Source organism: Heloderma suspectum, chromosome 4 (assembly GCF_057233095.1).
Source record: "Heloderma suspectum isolate Gila_16-S chromosome 4, 16-S_ref, whole genome shotgun sequence".
Lineage (NCBI taxonomy): Eukaryota > Metazoa > Chordata > Lepidosauria > Squamata > Helodermatidae > Heloderma > Heloderma suspectum.
In genome coordinates, this window is record NC_139461.1 from 167,771,123 (window position 1) to 167,783,319 (window position 12,197).

The window sequence follows — 12,197 nt, forward strand, 5'->3', positions numbered from 1 at the left end:
GGGTTGCAAAAGGGAAGTAATGAAGGTTCACCCCCTCTTCTAACCTGAAAGGAATGCTGGCCTTCAAAAGCTGTAAACCCAACTTGACTCATGGTGGCTAGGAATGGGTGAGAAATTCTTTCCATCAAGTTTTTTTTTCTTTTTAGGGATTTACCCAGTTTGCACCTCCTGAACCTATAAGTGAGCTGAGACAGAGTTACATATAGAAATCTGCATTTTTGCAAGCTTTGCAATGTAGCTTGTCTGAGACAAGCACATAAATGTGCATTTTAGGGGACAGTGTGCACAAAACATGATTGTTTGTTTATTATATTTCTATACTGCTTAATAGCCAAAGCTCTCTGGGCAGTTCATAACATTTGAGAAAAATGTGCAAAAACTGTATTACAGCAATCGAAAGTAGGTAAAATGTGTATGTTTAAAAAATGTGCACAAAAATGTATGCATTAGGAAGAATGCACAGAAAAGGGGTATGAATTTCTGTTTAGGTTTACAAAAGAAAAAGAAAAAAAAGATCACTAACTTATGCTGAAATGGGATGGAAAAAGCTTGACCTTAAAAACCTGACCGTTGGCGAGAATGAGATTGACAGATCCGTCCCTCCCTAACTGAGGCCCTACTTTCCGAGCCCTGCAGGGGAGTCAGGACACAGCGGTGTCCTATCTCTGTGGGGGTGAGTTGATTGTGCCTTGAGAATTTCCTTTTTTAAAAGCTCCCACCCATCTTGGACTACTTTTCTCGTTAGCGTCGCTTGCCATGGGACCTTACTGATCATTGTTCTGAGTTTATTAAAATCAGCTTTCCTAAAATCCAGGGTACGCGTTTGACTACACTCAGCTTTTGCTTCCCTTAGAACCAAGAACTCAAGTGCAACATGGTCTCTTTCCCGCAGAGTTCCTGTAACTGCTACTTTATCCACTAAGTCATCTCTGTTGGTTAGGATCAAGTCAAGGATAGCCGATCCTCTAGTTCCTTCCTCTACTTTGAAGCTCTATATGCCATCCGTTCAAATACTGAAAGCACTGTGAGGTCCTCAGTCCGCTGCATTATAGGAGGTGAGTGTTTATCCTTCCAATATTGTAACATCAGTCTTTTAGCCATCAAAGAGATGGCTAAATGGAGAATCCATTTACACTGACCATTTGTTAATTTCCATGAAACAGGTAGATAATTTAAAAGAGCATGTACATCAGCAAATATTAAAGACTATTCCAGTACAAAATTTATCTGTGTAATAACCTCCTCTCAAAAAGAAGCAACTAGTGGGCAATGCCAAGACATATGTTTAGAAGAAGCATTAGCTGTATTGCACCACCAGCAATTAGCCGAATTAGACAATCCCATATTAAAGAGATGTTGTGGTGTCCAATAGGCATGAAACAACAGGTTTTGCTGAATAAGACACAGCCTAAGATCCATAGACATGACAGGTAGATGCTAAAGCAGTGATCCACTGATTTGGCATTTTGTGGTCATGCCCACAGCAGTTTCTCAAATTCCCAAATGTGCCCATGGGTCCAAAAAGGTTGGGGACACCTCCTCTAGGGTGCTGTATTGCATGTGTTATAGGTGCTCTTGATGGAATTTTGAGCAGAGAGTGACACTATTCCCCTCCATTCCCTGCAAATTAGTTGGCACACCATTCTGTTGAAATGGTTTCTGTGAAGTTTTAGGATTCTTTTTTAATTGGCTGGATTTATGTTCTTCTTGTGGGAGTGCAGCGTGCAAATAATTGCATTAAAAATGGCAGACAGGGGCAAAGGTATCCCTCCCACTGCCCCCCCCCACATCCCACCTCTTATATGCAGACAAGATTTGGCACTATTGCCGGTGAAACACCCCTTGAGTGCGTGCGGAATGGCTCAAAGAGGGGTGGGGAAGGCTTTGAGTAATTGTGTGGACAAAATGCTGAGTCATGCTAGGGAAGACGGCTAGCCAGTTTTGCTTGCATGCTCTTTCTTTCTCTTCATTTATTGTTAAGCCATTTCTATTTGTTTCATATCGTGCAGCACTGTGCCGCCTCACTGAAATGGTAATATTGTTCAACTACTGTAAATCATCAATATCGAACTCCTGTTTGGATTGCAACAGCCTTCTAAAGATAGGAGATTAATCTTTTTAAGAAATTCTCAGGTTCATCGGTGTAATTGCATTAAACAACCTGGTGCCCTCCAGGCTGTGGATGATGGCAGTTGTAGTCCAACAGAGGAGGCAGGGCTGCAGCGGATTCCATGCTGCTGGAGGCACGACCTAGGATGTCTAGAACAGCTTGCCCAGTATGGCCTTCTGGCTAACCCCTTAGCCCCTATGAACTCTAATTTGACTGTAAAGACCCACCGACCTGCAATAACAGCCTTCGTTTACTGGATGCCCTCCAAGGCCCGTGGGAGTGGTTTTGTGCCAGACCCAAGCCTCTTTCTCAGGGCTCAGGTTAACATCAACTTCCCAATCTATGGTACGGGGAGGTGGGGGGGAGAGCAGCGCCACACCGCAGACTACCCCCTCCTTGACTGGCATTTTGTCATGTTAGTGCTTAACCCTTTCCGTACCCCTGTGGGAGGCAGTCTCTTAGGGACCACCAGTGCCTGCCCACATAATGGTTCAGACCACACAGGCAAGACCAGACAGGTGTAGGATGTCTGCAAGAGCATGAACTGCCAGATGAGCAGCACCTGAAGGCCCAAGCAAGGGATGGAGCAATCACAGGGCTTAAAGAGGTCAGGGTGGAGGAGGGAGGGAGGCTGAATGACATCTCCTCTGCACAGGAGAGGGAAGTCGCGGGCTGGGCTCTGCAGGCTGAACCAGCCTGGCTCTTGCAGAGAATTGGGAGCTCCTCTTTTCTCTGCAGTCTAGGGCAGTGGGCTTTGGTGTACAACCACAGGATAAAAAGCCCCAGGGAGTAAAGGAGCAGAGGATATCGGATTTGTGCATTTGTCCCTGCAGTTTGGTATGGGGGACAACAGGGGGAGAACTCAACCCCCAAGGTTTCCATGTGGCCTGCCTCAGGTTAAAATGAAAAGGAGCGAACAGCAACCCCTAGATGCTTGTGTGGGGTCTCTTGACGATGAAGAGCACAGGCCCCTTCAATGTGCAGCTGTGCCCCTATTGCCCAATAGCACCCTCCTTCTGTCTTCTCCGCTTATCCTATATGAAGCTTCACTGTGGGTGTATTATTGCTACTGGTTCCAGTCTGGCTTTAATGTGTACATCACATTTATCTGATAGTTGATAGGAAAGGACTAGTTGACATTAAAAGGTCTATTTCCTAAATTCCAATGCTGTTCTTCACACTGAAATAATTTGCTCTATAGTAAGGAAGATCTGTGTGCGTGAAGCCAGTGAGGAAACAAATGTGGATTCCTGTCTGCCTTGTAATGCTCAACCAGGGCATTGAATTGAACTGGCTGGATGTGTCTTTTGATGCACATCCCCATCTGGGATTGCCAGTTGTTAAACATAATTAGTTGCTTGCGACTACAGCTGGATTGGGACCAATATTTATAGAGCCATCAATGAACATGACTCTGCAGCATAAACGAAATAACAAGCAAACTAAACAGATTTCTGGTTTTAAGAAGCATCCTTTCTTTCTCTTGTTATACCCTCTCATAGCAGTCCTAAGTACTATTCTCCATACAATATCATGTAAGATTTGGCCTAAAAGAAGGGGGAAGCCATGTCGCATGCCAGAACTGAAAGAGACCTCACTTGTTCACTCATCTTTTAAAGGGAACATCGCAAAAAGGCTTTGAAAGTGTGTGTTCTGTGAGCCCTACCTGGTTAGGATTGCCAGTAGTGAGGTAGTATTGCCCCCTCTCTAAATGGGCTCCATTTTCCTTAGTGATGTCAGCAAATAGCCAAATCTGAGATGCTGTGTAGTGTTGTGACAACATTGAGCCAAATATATGATCCTTGATTCCTAGGATCATAAGGAGTAACGAAACAGCGGTGAAAATAGCTGCCAAAGCAAAAGCAAAGGGGAAGCGAAATTACCATGAACAGCGCCCTGGAATCACTATCCTCAAGCAAAATGAAAGAAATGAAACCCCAAACCTAGAGATCATTTGGCTCAGCCCTAGACTTCATTATAGACTTCTTGGTGTAAGGACTCACCTTGCGGCTTCCATCAGGTGACCGATATGTCATGATGTAATTCTCAATATCGGCCATGGGAGGCAGCCATGAAAGAAGTGCACTCCGCCGCGTCACTTCACTTGCTGTCAGATTCAATGGAGGATCCAAAACTGCAAAGGTTGGGAAAGGAATAAGAGCAGGGGCTTACATGTCTATACGGATGATGATTATTTTTAAAAGGCAATCATGTAGAGGTGGGTAATTTCCTAACAGAAGAGTTGCTTCCCAGGTTCTTCAGCCTCTGGGGGACCAATGAAAGTCCCATCTCAGTGCTGAAGAAGTTGGCCATCTTTGCTCTGTGGCATCCCTTTTCAATGCCTGAAGGAAATCTTGATCAGAGGAGCAGCAGAAACAAGTGTAATGCACTAGAGCATTATCAATTAACCCGGAAAAATCTGATACTATCATTTTGCTGTGGGGTTTTGTGATATTCAAGCTATCTTTTGGGTACCCAAGAGTGTAAAACTGGTTTATCCATATCAGCCAATAATTTGGCTTCGTTTCCACACCTTTAAAACTTTTTCTAAATGGCTATGAATGTATTTCCTGGCAAGGGAAAGAATATGCTATACTTACGGGTGGTAAAGTTGGTGAAGATGGTTCTGCTGGTGACAGGTCCGTTGGTGGCATACATGGTGACTCCATAGCTGGTACTTGGAAGCAAACTGATAAGCTGGTACTCTTGATTGGTCCCATCTACTAAAATAGTCTCTCCTGCAACTAAATTCAGAAGACAGACTGTACAGAACATGAGGCATGTTGAAACAAAAACCTTCTAGGATGGCATCCAACTGGAATAAAAGAAGCTTTCTTGTCAGATAGCCCAGGCAATTTCACCCAGAAAGTGAATAGCCTGAGTGTGGGAATCGCAGAATCAGGGTTCAGATGTCAAAGTGAATTTTGATATTCACTTTGGAAATTCAAACCTTGTCAATGGTTCAACCTTCAGCTGGATCATAGCCTGACACAAATTTGGCAAGTCTCAAAAGTCAGGTCTGATGAATTCGTCTTGGGTCATGTTCGGGACTTGTGGACGAACCATTCATAAGCTTGGGACTGGCATGGAGATCTATTCCATGGTCAAGACTGGGAGCTATTTGAAGCTGAAAGCAAAGTGTAGCTTCGTGGTGGGGAAAAATTGCCTGTGTGAATCCATCTTGCTGTAGCAGGAATGCTGGCAAAAGCAGAAAGTGTTGCAGAAGGATAACAAAACTTGTGACATGCTAGTCCTGTGTAGTCCTGTATTAGTTTCTCACTCTTATTTCTGATAGGCAACAGTGTTAAGTCAAGGGATAACTGGCTTAGTAATCAATGGTAAATCCTTTTCTTTATATGGTCAGAGCTGCATCTTTTGTCAACATAGCTGAAACTACGTTTTGTGAGAAGAACTGTGGGGAAGGGATGATGATAGTTTGCAAAGCTCTGAATCTTTCCATGGCGGAGAGCCATAGTCCATGCTGCTATTTTTTCCTTCCAAAGGTTTCCCTCAGTGCCACTGTCAGGGCTGGCAGTCTGGAAGTACAGCATGCAGTAGGTGGGTGGAGTGGTGGGCACGAACAAGCTGATCTTCACTCAAACAGCAGAGCCTGAGGCTTTAAGGGACCAGATGAAGCCTTATTAGCCCCTTTGTGTCACCTGCTGAACTATAGCTGAACCTTTGCCATAAGCACAGCAGTGAACAGACCAGCAACTCACTCTTCTGGCAAGTCACCAGAGTGGCGGAGAGAGCGAAGAGGTTGCTGGAGTCCCCAGTTCGAGATATGAGCCCCTCCACCAGCCCCCTTGTGCTGCTCCCGCTTCTCTTCTCACCAACAGCCCCAGTCATGGCTAGTCCTACCTCCTTCCATTTCTTCCGGCCTGCCCTAGGCTGAGCCATCCGTCATCCCTCACTGGAAGGCACAGACATACCTGCGTCATGCGTGAGCACGATGACGTAATTCTCCACCTCGGCCGGGGGTGGCTCCCACTTCAGCAGCGTCTCTGTAGGGGTGATGTTTGTGGCAGTCAAACTTTCTGGATTATCCATGGCTGCAACAGATAGTCAAAATGAGGAGATAATCGTAGGAGTCATTTATTCACTTCAGCTATTAGCTCTGACAAATAAATAAGACCCAACTGACAGCTTCAGGCACTACAGAAGTCCAAAGATCATGGTGCAAAAACAGAGCAGACAACTAGAAAGTACAATATGGCAGCAATTAACTCATGTTTCAAGTTAAGTTCAGGAGCAAGTATCCAAACTGCAATACATTACATGTGAAACAAAGAAATTTTGAGGCAGTCAAAGCAAACATTGCCATGGCTCTAGATCCTGAAGCTGAGGGCCAAACTGGAAGTGACAGGGCAGCCACATCTATGATTCATGTATCTGTCGCATTCACATAAAAGCTGGGGGTGTGGTCCGATTTGTTTTTTACATTGAAAGGAGTTCACAGGTGAGAGGAGCAAAACCCTCCCTAGCTGACCTTCCCAGCTCAGTGGCTTCATTCGCTTTTCTTTCAGCCCAGCCCTGATACTAGAAAAGTGAATGGCTGGAGGGAAAATTATTGAGATTACAGAGAGGGGAGAGGGGAGGATTTGCTTGCATGCCTATTTGAATGTTAAAAACAGACTCCCCAACCCTTTGCTTCATATGTGAATGAGGCATACGCATGAACATAGAAAAAGTGGCTGCCCTGTCACGTCTAGACTGACCCTGATTTCATTAGCCAACAGGAATTCTGTTGGTTTGACACTATTCATGATCTTCCAGTAACTTGTAAAGCAAACTTATCTATTTGGGTACATTTTCAGAGCTAACACAGTGAAACATATAATGGCGGATGCTTTCAACCTTCTCCTCCTCCTCCTCCTCACAAAACAGTAGCATGAGCTGAAAAGCACATTATGATATGCCACCAACCATCCAAAATTGCAGATTCCTTCTGCAAGTTAAGAGTGTCGAGAAAAGTTAGATTCTGTGCAGTATACTCGGCTTGCCTGCGCCACTGTCATTCTGTCACGGTGGATTCAGTTTTGATCTAATGGGCGTTTGTGTACTGCTGCAGCAATCACAAAAGTATGGGATTAATTTGAGTAATGGATGTTTGTTCTACTGGGACCAAACATTATTTACTTTTTTTACCATTAGTCCCTCCTTTATAACATTCTTCTCAGTGGGGCAGTGTTTTGGGAGGTTGTCCTCTAAGAAAGGATCCGGTAGTTATCACCCCCAAATAAACAGACTCTTCTTCTGAAATATAGCGTATGCTTTCCCCAGATTAACTTCTCAACACCTGTCTCTTGAGTTTGTCATGCTGAAATTTTCAAGAGCTCTTTAACTGGGAATCTTTTAAGCCCAAGTGGTCTTGCAATAAACCTCAATGGGCTTACACCTTCATACAGAGCATAGGAGGGACGTAGAGACGATATCAGGTAAGAGCATAATTCTTAAGCTTCCCAAAATGGGCATCCACCAATAGGACATACTGCAAATGGGGGTGGGGGAAGGGAGGAATTGTGGTTTGCCTTAAAGCCTCCTAGCCAGTTCATGGCAGAGGCAAGACTGGAACCAGGGACCTCCTGGTTCAGACCTGCCCCACAGCCACAGTGCTGCAAGAGCACATGTCAGTGGAAGTTTCAAATAATCCTGCCACTAGCCATTGATGGCACCCCATCTGTGTTCACATATAAACTCATGGCCCTTTGGTACACCTCAAAGAGACACTCCATACCTGTATACATGACATGTGAGACAGGCTCACTTTCCTCTCTGCCTCGTACACTCTTCAAGTTGATCTCATACTCAGTGGCAGGCTGCAGGTGGCTCAGGGTGTATTCAGTGACTCCTTTGGCAATAACTATGCTGTCCACTCCTCCTGTATGGATTGAGAAAATGGCCCCATTATCTCCTAGCAAATCCAACTGCTCAAGAGACAGCCTGACAGAAGCCAGATGTTGGCAGCGCAGACTTGCCAGTCTTGGTTACCATTGAAGTAATTGCAAGACCATATCTTGTGGGTGCTTCCTTCTCTTGTGCAACCATATAGTCATCTGGAAGACCTGAGAGGTGGCCACAAGAAATTCCCTGGAGACTCAGGAGGAGAGATGGCCAACAGAGGCCTGGTGCTAAGTGTGGATGAAATTGTCCATCTAGTCTGGGATAGTGAGACTGGACGCAAGCCTGGCGATTGCACCAACAGTGCTGCCTTTCTCACTTTGCATGGAGCACCCAAGAAGGGCAGAGATGGTGTGAGAAACCTGTCTGTTTGTATGCCCCCCTCCCACATTTACGTTGGCCCACTGATGGTGCTTTGCCTGATGCCCCCCCCCCAATTCTGCAGCCAGTACACCAAGCCTGAAAGTCATGTGACACAGCCAGCATTTCTAGCCTAGCACAGCTCAAGATTGCAAGCAAGGAGAACACTGCAACCAATGAACAGTACTTGGTTGGGAGAGAGTAAGCAACAATCATAGCCCAGGCATGGCTTTCTCTTGTACAGTGCCAGTCATGATTGCCTTAGGAAACCCTGGTGTCACACCGCTATATTCTGTAATATGTAGAAGCAACATATGATCTGTGTGTATCTGTGTACACATGTACTAAAAAAGCACTTTTTCCATCCATTTTTTGATACAATGAGTGATCTGCAAATCTATTGTCAGGAGTGTTTCTGAGCACAGGGAGTGGGATAGTAGTTCAGATTCTGAAGAAGAACTGCCAGACATGGGGGAGGTACTTTCCCAGGCTAGTCCACCCATAGCTAGGCAGGCTCCTCAGGTTTCAAAGGTCCAGCTGGAGGAAGAATGGTCCCTCTTCACCTCCCCCTCCCCCCGTGAGAGATAGTGAACAGGGAGAGGCGGAGTTTGGGGAGTCTGAATTAATAGATGCCAGGCGCAGACACAGAGCAAAGAGGGAGAAGGCCGGGACGATACTTAAGACGGTCTACCCGACTGGCCTTGTGTGAACAGCTGCACCTAGAAACCTCACGAGAGAGACAGAGACCTCCCCTACCCCTTAAGTTAGGCTAGTGAGACTGACTTCCTTTCAAAGGGTGGTAGCTATCTTTTGAACCCCCTGAAGGCATTTCCTTGTAGACTGATAGTCACTGAGAATTTGCATCTGTATGACCCCTTGAAATAATGGATTAAAAACCATAGATTGAAGCCTCTTGTCTGAGTTTGATTTGGCGTTTGAAGTTCAGTGGGGGAAAAGGAATCCTGACACCTACCTTCATAAGGGCAGGCTGACAGAATCACATACACAGTGAACTGGGAAATGTGTATTTCAAAAATAATTAGCAAATGTCATTTGGTATAGAAGCCACTTGTTTGAGGTGTTTGTCAAATGCAAATGAAGGTTCCTCACCAAAACATTTACTTTTCCTTTATTTTAATGGCCCATCTGCTCCTTTGAACAAATGCTGAAAGCCTGGACTCTTTAATCTTATGGAACCGCAGCTGAAGAATATTTTCAGCCCATTAAGGCTGCAGTCCTATGTACACTTATCTGGGAATAAGCCCCATCAAACATACTGTGTCTGAGCAAACATGGATAGGATTGTTTTGTTAGTCTGACTTCAAAGGAAGCCCTGTTAATATACCTAAAGTGGAAGTCTTGATAACATTGGCTGAGGCTAAACTCGCACCTTAGGGCGCGACCCTATGCACTTTTAGATAGAAAAGAGCCCTACAACTCCTAGCATTCCCTAGCCAGCATGGCTGGCTGGTGAATGCTGGGAGTTGTAGGACTTCTTTCTGCCTACACATGCATAGGATCATACCCTTAATTAATTCTGTTACTATGGAACTGATTGGGACAGTACCCCAGAAGCTAAATCCCTTCCCTTTGAAAAAGGATTCTTTTGGAAAAAAGCAAATTTCCACCCATTCTTTGGATATTTCAGAATTATATTCCTTGGGAAATTTCTGAAGTCTATCATCTGAAGTGTTAGAAAACCTACCGTAGCAACATTCTAGTTTTAGAACCATCTCAGGATAATATAGGGCTAGTAGAAAAGTGAGGAGTAATTTGTATCTTCTTGTTTCTGTATGTGTTGCAGGTTCTCTTTCATACATTCTTACCTCTCTGTGTGTTACCAATAAAAATTATGTGCCTACTATGTTCAGGTGTTCTAGATAGGTGTGGACTCTGCCAGTTTCAAAAACCCAACTACATTCCAAGTTGCTCTATAACGTTACTGATCTGAGAGGAGCGGGTGTGTGCGATGGTTGGGAAGAGCTCTGTACCCAGTGAGTACCCAAGGCAACACCCTTCTCACACACCTCTCCATAGGCAGCACCTAATTGGGACTAGATAATTAGAGTATAAAGATGTTAAGGATGCAATGGGTTGCACCCTGGGTACTTGGAGGCCCCCAGACTCTGAGGCTAACAAGTATCCTATGCAGAGAGGGAGGTGCCTTGCACCCCCTGGGCTGCATTTTAGCTAGGGGAGTGATTGTGCCTGTCTCGTGGCAGCTTCGGGGAGGGAAGGAGGCTGCGGAGGCAATGGGAAGGGGGTAAGCCAGCTGCCCCGGCCTCCTCCCATCCCCATCCCCAGGAACACCTCCTTTCACCCATCTCCATGCTCCATTTACCATGGAGAGCATGGAGAGGCAGCCGGTGCAGTTCTCTCTGTGCCAGCTACGAGGGGGAGGGGCAGGGAGTGCAGGTCCCTGGCTCTGGGCTGGGAGGCCTGTCTTCGATCGCAGAGCCAGGAAACAGAAAAAAACTGTGTCCCCCAGACTCTGTCGTGGGGACATAGGATTGCTCCGTCAGTTAAAAATTCTTGACACATAGCCCAGGGACTAAGGTTTGTCAGAACACAGAAGGCCCTGTATAAAAGTGGGCATTCCAGACTCCTCAGACAAGCTACTTCCACAGCAACATGCCTCTGGGAAACCTTGGCCAATTAGGTAATGGTGACATTTCCCACAGTAATTGCAATGGGCAGTGTTGCATTGTTAGTGAACTGCTCCTAATTCTTCCTAAGGATTAACCAGAATGTCCCTTCCTCCGCCTTAAAATCTGTTATGTATCTTCTGCCAAAGTCCAGGGCTCCAGCTGCGGACTTGTAGGCTGCAGAAGAGTTACCTTGGGCAGATTTGCAGGCTATTCTATAGTGGTCAAAAGATGCAACAGGAGGGGCCCAGTGGACAGTCACAGAACTTGTAGTCACATTGTCAACTGTCAGGTTCCTCGGTGGATCGATCCCTGTATGAGGCAAAGTACAAGAGATAAGAGTTGACAAACTTCTGCAAGTAGTAGGAATATACAATAGCGAATCACTTTTGGGAGTTGGCACATAAAGAGATTATTCTCATAATGACAAAAAGGTGCTCTTGTCCCTTATTTATGCTGTTAAACATTTTCGATGGTCAGAATAAGGACACTAATAAAGATTTGATTGTCTTCTTGGAGGTGGCAGCACAGTAGGTGATTGCATTACACTGGAAGACCAACCGTATTCCATTGAAAATTGGTTTCAAAGGGTGTGTGGACCTCGGCACTGAGGGAAAAGCACACATGTGCTTTCAGTTGAAGATCTTGGTTAAATAGGACTTTTTAAAGTGTACTTGGCAACCTTTTATTGCTTTTGTGAATCAAAATAGACAAGTTAAGCACCTCCTCAGCATCAACCATTTTGGAAATATCAAGTTTGTTGAAATGTAGATAAATGATATTCCCCATGTGCTTTCTTTAATGCATACAATGGGCCTCTTGTAGGTATAATTTTGTACTATATTGTATTGTATTGACCACTTTGTTATGGTTTGCTAGAAATGTGTTTGTGTATGTTAACTTCTTCTGTTAATCTATATTACCATGGTAACTCAAGATCTGTAAACTGGATGATGGTAACAATGAACATCTTTTTAAAAATAAAAACAGAAGTTGACAAAAATTTGCATATTATATTACACTAATTATGGCTTCTGTTGATAAATCCTGTCCATACTGGGAACTGTGGAGTTTGGGGCACTCTTAATAGTACACTAACTTACGGGATTATGCACACTTACAGTGCAATCCTGTGAGGAACTTTTAACTATTTACAGCACAATCCTATACAAGTCTACTCA

At 44.8% G+C, this 12,197-nt stretch overlaps 1 protein-coding gene across 1 annotated transcript in view; it reads right to left on the minus strand.

Annotated features, from left to right (window-relative positions):
- The window catches only part of TNR (tenascin R), a 113,170-nt gene that overhangs the window by 39,168 nt on the left and 61,805 nt on the right, over positions 1-12,197 (minus strand). The window contains exons 11-15 of the mRNA XM_084848180.1: positions 11,209-11,328; positions 7,848-7,991; positions 6,043-6,162; positions 4,711-4,854; positions 4,114-4,244 (exon numbers count right to left, since the gene is read on the minus strand). Coding sequence (XP_084704306.1) covers positions 4,114-4,244; positions 4,711-4,854; positions 6,043-6,162; positions 7,848-7,991; positions 11,209-11,328 — 659 coding nt within the window. The remainder of the gene's footprint in view (positions 1-4,113; positions 4,245-4,710; positions 4,855-6,042; positions 6,163-7,847; positions 7,992-11,208; positions 11,329-12,197) is intronic.